Source organism: Aptenodytes patagonicus, chromosome 1, assembly GCF_965638725.1.
Source record: "Aptenodytes patagonicus chromosome 1, bAptPat1.pri.cur, whole genome shotgun sequence".
Lineage (NCBI taxonomy): Eukaryota > Metazoa > Chordata > Aves > Sphenisciformes > Spheniscidae > Aptenodytes > Aptenodytes patagonicus.
In genome coordinates, this window is record NC_134949.1 from 76778304 (window position 1) to 76792504 (window position 14201).

The following is a 14201-nucleotide window of genomic DNA, read 5'->3' on the forward strand; positions in this document are numbered from 1 at the left end:
TTAAAAATACATGTATATATTTTAATGAATGTGAGAGAGAATAATATCAATTGGATGTAATTTTGGATACTGTAATTGATTGTGTCTCTAAATTAGAATGAGTTAGAAATGCCTTAGCTGGAGGGAGGGTCTCTGGAATTCTGTTCAAGACAGGCATAAAACTATCCAGTTACAAGTTTCCAGAGAGTGAAATCACCTCCCACTGGGATCTTGAGGAACACTTCATATTACCTTTTATGAGTTTTATCCAGGGCTGCTTTATTTCTTTTTTTTTTTTTAGCTCAGGCTGCTTGCAAATTACAAAGAGGAAGATTTGGCCTTATAATACAAATAAGAGAAGTGATCATTTCATAATGAGAAACTAAGCCCTCACCAAAATGTAAAAATATACCACAGCACACAGTTTAAATGGAGAACCATGAGTCTTGTTTTAAAAATATTTTTGCCAGGAGAGATGAGCTAGATTTTATCACATCCATCATTGTCTATTTTTAAAATGTATATTTCACAGCAAATTCTGCCTGTTTTTCTGCTTCTACTAGCTTTTCTGTGCATTCTGTGAAAATCATGCTAGAATGGCTTCATATAAATGTTGCTTGCTCATTTTGATTCCTTTTCTTAATTTGGGCAACTGAAAAACAAGTAAAAAAAAAGTTATTGATACTTTTCAATTGTACGTATGATGAGATAGTTGGTGAATCCAGTCAGGGGTCTGTTTTGCAAAGTACTATATGGACTTAATAGTCGAATGTGTGTGAGCGTAGTGGCTTCTCTCAAACTCATTGTAATACTGAGGGGAAAAACAGATGGTATCTTAAAAGAAAGTGAGCTAATCATGGTAGCTGATAGTTTAGGCAAATGTAGTTTTGCTACGGAAGATTTCTTTTTTTTAAATTGGCTTTTACTTGTTTTCCATTCAAATCTAAAAAATAAAAATCTTCCAAAGGAACATGGTGATGAATAGCGCAGTCACAAATATACTTGCCCTGTTTCTTCAGAAGTGTTCTCCCAGTTCCAGCCCCTGTGAGGATTTTTACTGCACTTACTGTGATTTCTTTTCCCTCTGGAGACTAGAGTGCATCTTCTGTACTCAGAATGACATGTTTGTTTCCTAGAAAGACAATATTTCAGTCCAGAGACGTGAAGCTTGAATTTCTTACCAACGTGCGCTTTTGTTTTCTGCCCTCTCCATAATTTTCTGTGGCAAATAATTAAAATGGCAGACTTGCTTTAAATAGTGCTGTGGATTTTGGTTTTCTGGCTGTAGCACAATATCAGGAGAATATGAGCAACACTTCACTGAACAAGAAGTACAGCTGTGTCTTTTTAAAATTAAACAAATGCAGCTGTCAATTTTTTTATTGCAGTTGAGTATTTTTCCTCAAAGATAAATGGGGTGTATTTATGAAAATAAAGCACAGATTTGTTCCTGCTGTTTCAAACATGCATTACAGCGTTGTAAGGCTCAGCCAGAGTAGTATCTGGAAAAATGACACCACTTCATTGTTGTGTCTTCTTATGTTCGTCCCTTCCTCCAAATAATTTCTGCTAAAGCAAGTGCCAGAGCTGGCTGTCAGACACTTTGAGAGAGAGAAAAGAGTCTGGGGTTGAATTGAATCATAGTGCTGAGTCTGAAGAGGATTAGAAAAAGGGAACAATTCTTGTTGTGTACAAACTAAAGTTTTTAAACACTGAATTAATCATGTAGTTTACTGCTAAGAATCACTTAAAATTTGTGTTATTTTTGACCCCAAAATTTCATTCTCTGCTGCTTCAAATAGCAACATTAAGAGGGCTAATAAGAAGTACAAGAAAGCTGCATGCTGTGGTGATCCCATGGTGTGATCATATAAACTTTCTGGTTCAGAAATCTAGTGACAGTAACCTTGCTGAAAGGCATGGTGCTTGAGTGGGATGATTTGTTGCCACCTTTAATGATGTGGTATGTCTAGCGTAGCTGTGGCATGTGCGCTGAGACCTGGGCTGCTTTATCTGCTTTGCCTTGTCTTGCTGTTTGACCGCAGCCAAACTGCTCCTCCGCGTTGTTTTACCTATTTAGGAAATGAGTCTAAAATAAGTGCGGTACCTCGGGGTGCTTAGGCAAAAGGCAGTTAAAAGGATGAAATGACTGTAAGTGCTTTGTTTTGTCAGATTATGATAAACTCTTGTATACACTTTTTTTGAGCGAAAGGATAATAGTAATAAACTAAGACTTCAGTCCTGATAAAGACGCATAATCACCTTGTGAGCACAGCTGGACCTAGTGAACTAAGCAGACTGCTCTCACTGTCGTTAGACTTGGGCCTGTATATCTCTGTGGGCATGTTTTCCTAGGACTGGACCCCTCCTCTGATTTTCCTTGTTCTCTATGGTATGCATACACGCGTGTGCAAAATACGGCATGAGTTAAGAAATCTGAGTAACACAAACTCTAACCTCTATTTTAAAGGGTTTTTTACTCTTAATCTTTCTTGGGTATTTAATGAGTTCTCAGGTAGCTAGAATGCTATTTTTTTAAATTGCTACGGATGTTAACTTAAGTATCACGTAATGAATGAAATGTCAGCTTCGTATTTCAAAGATACTGAGTTCAAATCATACTGGGATTATTAAAATTGCCAGCAATTACTTTTCTATCAGTGCTGTTAAAGATTCAGGAGTTACTGCTGTCACCCCTTTGGTAAGGCAGAGTATTTTCTCCCACGTTTCACATGTTAAGAGTTCTTACAAGATTTTACCCATGTAAAATTATTTTTCTTTTGTATTGCCTTGTTAAGGAAGACAGCATCCAGTTGCCTAGGGCTAGAGGGCTATCTCTGGGAAACCAAGGTGGTCAGAAAGCTGTATCCAGGCTGGGGAGTAGGTACATTTGTCAGTGGCCCCCTGGGGCAGTCTGGGTTTGGCTTGAACATGTGTTGGAATACCTGGCTTTACCTCCATGGAAACCTGCACGCAGACAGGCAACAGTATGTATATTCTCACTATGCACTGTTGTGAGTTTGGCGTGCTAATTCAGATTTAGCTCAAGAGCAAGACTAGTACAGCTTCCTTTTAAGTTTGGCTGTCTTAAAACTTGCGTGTAAGACAGAGGTTGCATTTTCTTTTTTCAGACTCTGTCCAGAGTGCCACCTTGCAGGGAAGGTCTTTGGCACAGCTGCTGTGCAGCAGCAGAGGTGGTGGGGTCCCTGAGAAAAATGGGAGCTAAGAGTATGCCTGCCAGAGAGCAACTCCCCTGGCACCAAGAGCATCCTGGCAGTCTTGGGGAAAGAGGAGAAACTGGGAGCAAGACCGCATGAGCTCTAGTGACAAAGGCCTGCTCTTGCCCAGCCTAGCCCCTTCGCTAGGGAAGGAGAGGTACCTCCATGTTTAAGACTGCTCATCTAGCCACCTTTCCCAGAAATAGTATGAGACCAGGGCAGTGACTCACCTGCTTCCATCAACTCACTGCTGTAGGTCCTGGCTGTGAAGCATGGGAGACACTTAATGAAAGATGGATCTTACTTGGTGCTTGAAATAAACTTTTGTAGCCTGACTGGAAAGATAAGGCACAGATAAGTTTTTACATGGTGTATCGTGCTACCTGCATACAAAAAAAATGTAGTGCCTGTCCCTGAAATGCTTTGCATGTAGAAGGTGATGCTCTTTTGGGAGGGAGAAAACAGATGAATCATTTCTGTCCTGAAAAACAGTATTGACGACCTGAGGTTACAGTCCTGCCAAAAGTGTTGCATGAGAAACACTGCTACTGCAACTTTCCTTTGGAATTTCATTTTGACTTTTGGCAGCAGCAATAGTCGCTCTTGTCTACTGTGTCAGCTGCAAATATTAAAGCATATAGAGAAGCTTAAAGTGAATAATAGTTATATGGGTCCTACTACCTTCATGGAGTGTAGTTTAAAAGTCCGCCTCTTGAGAGTCTAAAAAAAATGTTCAATTACCTTGTTCCTATATTTCATTAGTTTAATCACCGTTCATTGTAATGGAATCTGTGTTTAAATTACCAAATTACATCAATCCCAAACTAAGACTACAGTGGTTGGGCACATGACATGGGCACTTGGGTCCAGAGCTTGCTGTTTCGCTGTGCAGCAGAGGAGTGGCTGATCCAGGATATTGGCTGTAGTTAGCTCTTTAATGTCTCATTGATCAAGCGATAACCAGTGGGATTAGAGCCGGGTTCAATCCACTCGTGACAGCTAGTTGCAGGCTATCAGAACATCGGTGTTCTAGAGTCCACATATTTCCTTTTTTTCATCTCTTTCTCACTTTTAAAATAAAAGATTGTTTTGAAGATGTTCCTGTATTAATAGAACTTGTGATAAGTTTGTATGCTTAGGTAGCTGTAGGTGTAAACTTAACCTGTTAACCTTGTGTCGTGGTTTAACCCCAGCCGGCAAGTGAGCACCACACAGCCGCTTGCTCACTCCCCCCACCCCAGTGGGATGGGGGAGAGAATCAGAAGAGCAAAAGTGAGAAAACTCGTGGGTTGAGATAAGAACAGTTTAATAATTGAAACAAAATAAAGTAAAATAGTAACAATAATAATAATAACAATAATAATAGAAGAGTATACAAAACAAGTGATGCAGAATGCAGTTGCTCACCACCCGCCAACCGATGCCCAGCCAGTCCCCGAGCAGCGGTCACTGCCCCCTGGCCAACTCCCCCAGTTCATGTACTGCGCATGACGTCACATGGTATGGAATATCCCTTTGGCCAGTTGGGGTCAGCTGTCCTGGCTGTGCCCCCTCCCAGCTTCTTGTGCACCTCCAGCCTTCTCAGTTGGTAGAGCATGGGAAGCTGAAAAGTCTTTGACTTCATATAAGCACTGCTCAGCAACAACTAAAACATCGGTGTGTTATCAGCATTCTCCTCCTAAATCCAAAACACAGCACTGCACCAGCTACTAGGAAGAAAATTAACTCTATCCCAGCAGAAACCAGGACACCCTGACACTGGCCCTTTGTGCAGATGCAGTGTGCTTTATATATGTAAATATATACCTGCTTCTGTTATAGCTTGTCATTCGCTGTCTTGAGAAACAGATACAAATTCTTGGTGATTGTTTTGAGGTGGTAGTATTATGGTCCATGTGGGTCAGCACAGATGTTAATGAGAAGTAGCTAGCCAGTGAATGGGGTGTAGAGGCTCTGTGCTTCTCTCCAGCCCCTGAATTGCTGTTTTCTGAAGAGAGAATTCTGTCATTAGTTTTGAATTAACTCATTCACCCTTTCATTTGTGAATTAATCCCTTCTAACACAAGCAAACACCACAGTTGTGGTTGTCCAGGTATTGTTAATCTGTCATACATAGCCTGAATACAGTAAACCTAGGTAATGATCTCGGATAAGGACAGCTTTGTTTTAGACTAATACTGAACTCTGGGTGTGGTTGTTGAACTGTATTAAGTATTACTTCTACAAAACTCTTTTATATGGATCTGGAGTGCTGAGTTCATTATTTAGGACTGCATGTTGATTTGGACCCCTAAGCTAAGATGGAAGTAGTTCTTGGCGAGTGCCTCAATTTCTTAATTCACTTTTGGTCGAGATTGTTAGCTTTATTCCCCTCCCTCATTTTCTTTTTTTGCCTCTTGTTATGTTTCTTTTAAGTAGTGCATTTAATAGCAAAGTGAATAGAAATTGCATGCTGATCACTCCCCTAGTGGTACGTACTCTTGTTTACAATTTCAAGACTTCTTTGAACTTGGCTGTTTCTGACAGAACAAGAGCATTAGTAGCATTACCATGATTACAAGCTGAAAGCTTTTCAAATTAGCAAAATAGAGTGGTAAAATGCAACCTTTGTCGTGGGTTCTGTGGTATATTTTTTACTTCATTTTTCTTCTCCGGGATTTTATTGTTAGTATGCTATGGCAAACAGGACTAGGTTTATTTTTCCTATAATAACACTGATGCCTACTACAAACTATAAATCTTCACGGATCAATGAACAGTATTGTGGGTTGGCAAAAATCTCTGACTTTGTATCTTGGCGTAGTAAACTTGTTTTTGAAGTACTTTATTACAATAAACTTTAAATCTGTTTCTGAGAGTGTTGGCCAAGCATGTTGGTATGCTGATAGATTCCCCCCTCCCCTTTCTTTTTTTTTTCCCCAGTGCTTACCTCAAGCCTTTTATTTATAAGGCATTTGGGGGGGTGGGTTGCTGTTCCTGTGCTGCTTGCCTTGTTTTGCTGACTTCTATCAGTCAAATCTTCATGTACTCTTTGAGCTCTCACTCCTAACTTGGAAGTGAACATGGACTTTTTGGTCTCTTACTTGGCCAGCTAACTGCCGCTAGTATGACCCAGCGGCCAAAGCAGCCTGTTTTCTAGGCGGTGCCTGTACAGCTGATTTTTGTTGTTGTTGTTCTTTGCATGAAGAGCTAATTGTGAGAAAGTGAGATCAGAGGAACCATTTCCAACACAGTAGCTGTATCCCAGGGAGCTCTTTATAAGGCTGGTCTGAGAATATCAGATTTTAGGGGGCCGCATAGTGTGTTAATCACCACAGTGGAGCTTGTCTCCTACAAATTTGAGGTGGGGAGTCTGTGCGAGTGTTGTGGTTGGAGGCCGGAGGCAGATCTCCAGCCTGAGATTAAGATATTTTTGTTCCTTTGGGAAAAGTGCAGTGGTTGGGCGGGCGGCGTAAGGAAAGAAAATGCATCAAATGGGTTACCGCTGATAACTACATTTATGCCAACTCCCCCACTCTATAGTTGCATATATGACAGGTATTTTAGGCATTAATGTGCTGAAATAAATCCTCATTTGAATGACGATCTATCATGGAAATGGATATACATAACGCATTAAAATAGCTAACGATGTTTTTAAGGTTAATGGCAACTGTGGAGCTGTTCAGAAATTCATCAGGATCCCATGCTTTAAAAGCAGTTGATCTTTCACTTCTTTTTATAAACAATGTTGTGGCTTTTAAGTGAAGTCCCTTTCATGGTAAGGGAAACTTCTGCATTTGGAGAATGCTGTATCTCAGAGTAGTAAGAGTGTTTAGAAAAAACTAATAATAGTGGAAAACCTCAAATGCTGTATTTTTGTAGCATTCGAAGCATCCTATAAGGGGTCTCAGAGGAAAAAGACTGCTAAGCTGAATTTAAGTATGTTTGGTAGCAGCACGAATGGAGCTGTAGACATAAGTTGTATTTCCCCCTACCCTAAAAGTAAACCATATTGCATTCATTGTACAGCTAGTTGTCAATATAGAGGTCAGAAAACATCACGGCAGTTACTAAAGGATTCAAACTTCTTCCTGAGGGCTGTGTACCCCAGGGGGGACTTGTGAGCTGCTGTTACAGATGAGGAGTCTGTGCAGGGAGCCCAAGTTGCTCGTCTCCAATTCAGGCAGCCTCTGCCACTCTCGTCCCTGTGTTCTGCGCCGTGAAGGTTTGTCACATCAGCAGCGCTGCCACGGGCCATGTCAGCAGGCATAATGCTGCTGTGGCCTTGAGCCGGCTTCACCCGGTGTCTCAGCTGACTAGGGGGGACGGACAAGATGGCGAACTAATGCTCGGTCAGTCATTAGCAGTTGCCTCTCTGATCGATGATACAATTTAAAAGCAAATACATCGTCTCCAAATTTTGATTTTTTTCTATGTGGCTGTGTAAAAGTTGCGGAACTCTTTCTATTCTTGGGTTTTTTTCTCTGGAGATGTATATTTGATGTATTTCTTTGCTAGATACCAGCATCGCTAGGCCACTTGCTTTAATTTCGGTGACTTCAAATTCAAAGCCGCGGAGCTGTGCAGTTTCACTCGTGTGTGCAATGTAAATCAGACCTCGCTTGTTCAGTTACTGCTGTATGCGGGGAGGAGAGGATTTTCCGGAGATAACTCACCTTTGAGATAGGTAACGTGTAGACACTGTGCTCGGCTCGGTGAATGAAGGAGCAGGCGTTACCGTGGCGTGAGAAGAAGGCGCTAAGAACCGCGCTGCTCCGTCTGCGGGAGGGCAGTGCCCGCTCGCACCAACACCTCTGAGGTGACTCGGCGGCGCAGCGCGCGGGCCCTGCCTACGCGGTTTCCCCTCTCCTCGCAGCAGCTCCTCGCAGGCTCCCAGCCGCCCACGCCCACGCCCACACGCGCACCCCCCCGCTCCCCGGCCAACCGAGCGAGCGGCCCGCTTGAGCGCGGCGCTGGGCGGCCGCCGGGGGGCGCCCGCGGCCCGCGCCGGCCCCGCCTGCTGCCCGGCGCTGGCGCTGTCCGGCAGCGCCCCCTGGCGGGCCGCCCGGCTGACGGCTGTGCTTGCCTTGCAGGTCGTACCGGCAGGTACACGCTGATCGAGAAATGGCGGGACACGGAGAGGCACCTGGCACCGCACGAAAACCCCATCGTGTCGCTGAACAAGTGGGGGCAGTACGCGAGCGACGTGCAGCTGATCCTGCGCCGCACCGGGCCCTCTCTGAGCGAGAGGCCGACTTCGGACAGCGTGGCTCGCATCCCAGAGAGGACTCTGTACCGGCAAAGCTTACCTCCCCTGGCCAAGCTGAGGCCTCCCAGCGACAAATCCATGAAGAGGAGGGAGCCGAAAAGGAAATCCCTCACCTTCACCGGGGGGGCCAAAGGGCTAATGGACATCTTTGGGAAAAGCAAGGAATCCGAGTTCAAGCAAAAGGTGCTCAACAACTGTAAAACAACAGCGGATGAGTTGAAGAAATTGATCCACCTCCAGACAGAGAAACTTCAGTGCATTGAAAAACAGCTGGAGTCCAGCGAAGCCGAGATCCGCTACTGGGAACAAAAGTATAACTCCAGCCTGGAAGAAGAAATCCTCAAGCTAGAGCAGAAGATCAAAAGGAACGAAGTGGAGATCGAAGAGGAAGAGTTCTGGGAAAACGAGCTGCAGATTGAACAGGAGAACGAAAAACAGCTGAAGGAGCAGCTGCAGGAGATGAGGCAGAGGATCCTGGAGTGTGAGAGCAAGCTGAAGGACTACATGTCTCAGATCCACAACATGGAAAGCGGCCTTGAAGCAGAGAAGTTGCAGCGGGAAGTTCAAGAGTCCCAAGTGAATGAAGAAGAGGTCAAGGAAAAGATCGAGAAGGTGAAGGGTGAAATTGATATTCAGGGCCAGCAGAGTCTGAGATTGGAAAATGGCATTAAAGCTGTAGAAAGGTCTTTGGGCCAAGCTACCAAACGGTTACAGGTAAGAATGTCCTTTTTATCCATAGCAACGAAAAGTCAAAGACCTGACTGTAACAAATTTCTCTTACATAGATTTGGAGCCCCTGAAAGAAAACAAGAGAAAGTTTCCACAGTGAATTTGGATAAAAGGAAGAAAGCGTTGCTTTCATTTTCAAATTGCATTTCAGATTTTTTTTGAAGAGCAGACAATTTTCATTTCAGCTGTGTGTATTTTACTCATTCAAACCATCTGAAAAGAAAAACAGTAGTTAGTTCTTTGTCTCAAGATAAACCAGCAGACGTTTTGGTGGATGTGTTCCTGGCCATTCAAATGGAAGGCCTGGGTGGCCTGCAGGGTTAGCGCCGAGTGCCACACCACCTTTCACTTACTCACATGCCGGCTCAGTTTCTTTCCCATCGGTTACAGCTTTGGTTTGCTACCGTTCCCTGACTGCCTGGTGACCTCTGAGGAATCACTTGAAGCGTATGTTCACCATGCAGTGGTCCATGACAGAGAAACACCAGAGCTAATATCAGCCAAACTAGCTGAGGGCAGTGTGGCTGCACCCACGGCAATGCACCTGTCCACCTCGCCCTGCTGAGAGGGAGTGCTCGCTGGCTCCAGTGAGGTGCTGCTGTGCTAGTGGGGTCTGGGCTTTTTTACACCTCAGACAAATAATATCTCCTGCATGAACAATAGGACATTTAGGGCTAGCGGGGGATTGTTGTACTGCTGGGTGCTAAACGGGCGCATAGTGCTCTCAGCCCAATACCTTTAAAAGTATTAATCTTCAAACCCCTGTTGATTGGGGTTAGATATCTTGAGGATTAAGGTCCTAGATCTTGGCAGCTGAGTGCTTCATATTGTTAAATTTCAGGGAAATTTGCACCATCATAGCCTTGTCTGAGGCTAAACTTCTGACTCTTGCTAGGTTTGTCTGCCAGCAAAATAGGTGAATTAAAAAGAACAGTCCAAAAGCAGCACCTGGATAGATGGATGTATAGCTAAAATAACTGTTAGCTTACAGGGCTTTTGGTTTAAAGAATAGCATCTCGCTTTTCCTGTCTGACTTGCTGGTGTTCAGGATTTTATTTTCTTTACACTTCAGGCGTTTGTGGCACATGTGTCAAAAGAGAATCCAGTCTCTGGTTCCTTGCTAAAGTTAATGATATCGCTTGGAACTTGATAGAGCATGAAAGAATAAATATAAATGGAAATCCAGCTCCTAGCTGGATGAGGTGAAGGAAAGATTGTGGCTCCTGGGATTTTAATGTGCCACGTAAGATAGGACTGAGGCACCACACATCAGTTTGAGTTGTGATTCTTGCCGTATTCCTGGGATTCACAGTTACTGTGTTCCAGTGCTGCAGTTGCAGTAAGGTGATTCTGCTGTGAATATGTAAAGGGATTTTGCGTCCTTACTCCTGAGCACCTAGAACCATGCCAGTATAAGCTGTTTTTACTAAATCAGAAGGGAAAAAAATGTAATCTTTTTATCCAAAGCAAAATGGTTGAAAACTGTAAGCAGTTTTGGCTGTATTTATCTATCCTAAGTTTCCAGACACACTATGCTTAAGGATTTGCACTAACAGAAAGCATCAAGTCCTCTTTATATATTTTACCTAACCTCGGTAACACTCAATGAGGCTATGATTGAGTTCAGAATCTTTCCCGCTTTTTCGTAGGCTAAGGTTTCACTTTCTCAGGAAAGTTCCCGTTAAATTCAGATCTTCCAAGCTTGTTCTAAACCTAAAGGTGCACTAATCTGGAAGTCCAGGAGAAAATAAGCTCTGCTCTGTATTATACAGTTTTGCGGGGAGGAAATAGAGAAGTATTTTCTTGCATGCTGAAAGTTAAATATTCATAGAACTGCTGATTTGAAACTAGAAAAGTTGAGCATGGGTGTTTTTATAGACCTTTCAGTAAGGAAGGAAAGAAAATTTTGGTTCACTAGATTTCAAGTGATAAGAACGGGAAGGCGGCATTTTTTAGTAGCATGTGAGAAATTTCTGGTAATTTGTCCTACCCCTTCTCCTTCATTCCTTTTCTCAAGCCGCCTCAATAACATTACTTTCCAACAATATGAGGCTGTGTTCAGTTAAGGATCAGATGCAGCACTCTGCTCTCCCTGTTTCTAGAGAAAGATTTTAAATGCAAAAAAACCCCAAAATCCCACCCTTTTTCAGTTAAAAGATCTCACTAAAGTTTCACAATTAGATACTAAATTTAAAGAGCTTAAACCAGTAGGATTTGGGGTGATACTTAACATTTTTACCTTATTTCCTGCGAAAGTTGAAAAATGTCAAGAACAAGTTATTTATGATGTTAGTTCTGCCAACCTGCGTATTTCAGTCATTCAGGTTTTTTAAAAAAACTGACTTCCCTTCAGTAGCAACTTTGTTACAATCTCATAAAACATGGAGCTGTAGAATTAACATTGTAGTAAGTGAAGACAGTTGAGAATTTCCTGTGTCCCAGGTGCCCAGTTGTAGAGTCTAATAGGCCTAAAACAAATTGAAGAGTTTTTCTGTAGAGTTGTCTTAAAATTTGGAGGTGGCCTGGTTTCCATGTCTCAGTCCGGTTTCTCTGAAGGCTCGTAGCCCATGAATGGAAACACAAGTCTAGCACGGGAAGCTGAGCCCAACCACATGATACACGTTGACTGAACAGGTCACACACACACAGGAGTGGCAAAGCAATTGGCATTTAAAAGGTCCTAATTTAGAGATCAGATCAGTTGTGTTAATTTTCTTACTAACTGTTGAATTCAGCCTCAGCTGTGACCTTACTGCAAGTTTAAAATGAATAAGGGCTGTGCTGTTGGGGCGTGTTCCTAGAACAGATCCAAAACTATTCTCCCCCAATCCTTGTGTGAGTTCATGTATAATTCTGCTTACACAAGATAATTAGGGAAAAGAAGGTTGACCCAACCTCCATCTCTTGCCGAAATGAAGACGTGGCAGTATGCACCACGTGGAAATGCCCACAGACTGGGCTGGCATGGTACCTGTGCAGCTAGCTCATCCCCTCTGTGGTCAAATAGGTGAAGCCCATCCTGGCTGTGGAAGAGTGCTGCATGCAGCTGCCTGCTAACGAAGCTGAATCGGGGCAGGGAGGGGAATAATTGTAGTCTAAGACTGTCGTAATCTATCGGAGCTGTAGGTTTTGTATATCATGCTAGAATTACAGAGCATTGAGGAAGACCCTAAATGATCATCTCCTGCGCTTGTGAAGGGGTGGTGAACCAGCCAGGATTTGGCCTCATAGTACAAAACACCGTACGCGTGCAGAGAGTTCTGTCCATAAAAATTTACACTCTAAATAGAAAACGCAAAGAGCAAGAAGAGAAGGGAGTTATTCTCCTTTTAGGAACAGAAGAACTAAATGAGCTGTCCAAGTCATGCTGGACACTTCTGGCAAAGCTAAGATTTGGTGCCAGACTGATGCTCAGCTGATGTATTTTTTCAGAGTGCTCACTATTACCTTTATTTGCTCACATCTGTTGTGCCAAAATTTTTCTCAGGTAATATGAGAAACATCTGCTCGTCATCCAAGAAGCAAAATAAACAAACCAGTAGTAACCCCTAATAAGTAATGGCGAGTGTTGATTCGCTTTCTAAATTATGAGAGTGAAATACCTTTCAACTCTTATGTTTACACTTGAATTTAAAAATCGAAGGCTTTCCCATCAAAAGGAGACGCGTTAGTTGCCCACTTGCAAATAGAGTCTCGAAAGGCTGCTTTGTGCTCGCTGCTGCTCAGCAGATGTTTTCTCTTTCCTCGCAGGACAGGGAACAAGAACTGGAGCAACTGACAAAGGAGCTGCGACAGGTCAATCTCCAACAGTTCATCCAGCAAACAGGAACGAAGGTCACGGTGCTGCCAGCAGACCCCGTTGAGGTGGAGGCCCCGCATGTGGAGCTCGAGAGAGGTGCAGTGCTCAGAATGCTTTTGGCGGGTGGGAGAAGGGGATGGCAATGCATTTACCTGCTGCGTTAATGCTAGCACTTGTACATCAAGTGAATGCCCTGTCAGAGAAGTTAGAAAAATATTAAGCAAGCACAGTGTCAAATATTTCTTTTCATTCCAAGGGTTTAGCAAGCTATAAATAAAGCGCAGCATGTCAGTAACGTCTCTCCCACTGTGCCTGGGCATGTGTTTGTCCCATCAGTAACCCATTAGGCCAGTAGCTTTCAAGTGTGGCCACCGTGGCTGCAGGCATGTAAGCTGGCACGCAGCACGACTGCATGTCTGACATTGCTGTTCATCTGGGTTCTTCCTCTTCTGGGGGGATGTGTTGTCAAAGTAGGAAAAGGAATGTGTCTGGATCTCGAGAAATCCCAGACAGCAGCCGCACGGGAATCGGAGCTAATCCAGCTGGGCTGCCAGCCATCCAGAAGTCCTGCACAGATGGCTGTTACGGCGTGTGCAAATTGACTTTGCCCCTAGTGAGATCAGTGCATTCTGCACATGCCCACGTCTGAATTCAGAATTTCCTGGGCAGAAACACGGGAGCACTTTGAATGCGTGTCACAACTGTGGCACAAGCGGAAACTCCTTTGCTGTGGCTCAGCCTCTGCTGTGGCATGCTTTACCCAGTACCCTGCTTGCAAGGGGCCTGTTTCTCTCAGCATTCTCCTTAGCTGGTTCTGTCCATCCTCTCAGAAAACTTTCTAACCAAAAGGCATTGGGAGGGTAGGGAGGTGGGGGGAGAAGAAAAGACAACCAGGCCTTAAATGTCAGCACGTGCATGAAGTTTCTCTTTCAAGTGGGCAGGAAGCTGGAGCTTCGAGTTACATATAGGTACAGGCTCTTTCTGCACATTGCTGTGTAAATGTATTGCATGTATCCGTGTGCATGTTCCTCGTGGGAGGGTAATTACATTGAGTAGGTATATCTTTCTGCTGTGAAATGAGTAGAAGGTGTGCACCTTGGATCTCATCACTTCCTAGTCAGGCATTTGAATTTTTTGTTGCGTGCGGCATTAGTTTTTCTATAGTGCACTAAGCGCACGCTGCACTAAGCAGGAAGAAGAGAGGTGTTCTACAGGCATCACCCTT

General features: G+C 43.6%; 1 protein-coding gene across 2 annotated transcripts in view; it reads left to right on the forward strand.

Annotated features, from left to right (window-relative positions):
• The window catches only part of RASSF8 (Ras association domain family member 8), a 93808-nt gene that overhangs the window by 77457 nt on the left and 2150 nt on the right, over positions 1-14201 (forward strand). For both annotated transcript variants that reach the window (XM_076343347.1, XM_076343353.1), the window contains exons 4-5: positions 8273-9162; positions 12928-13072. In XM_076343347.1, coding sequence (XP_076199462.1) covers positions 8273-9162; positions 12928-13072 — 1035 coding nt within the window. The remainder of the gene's footprint in view (positions 1-8272; positions 9163-12927; positions 13073-14201) is intronic.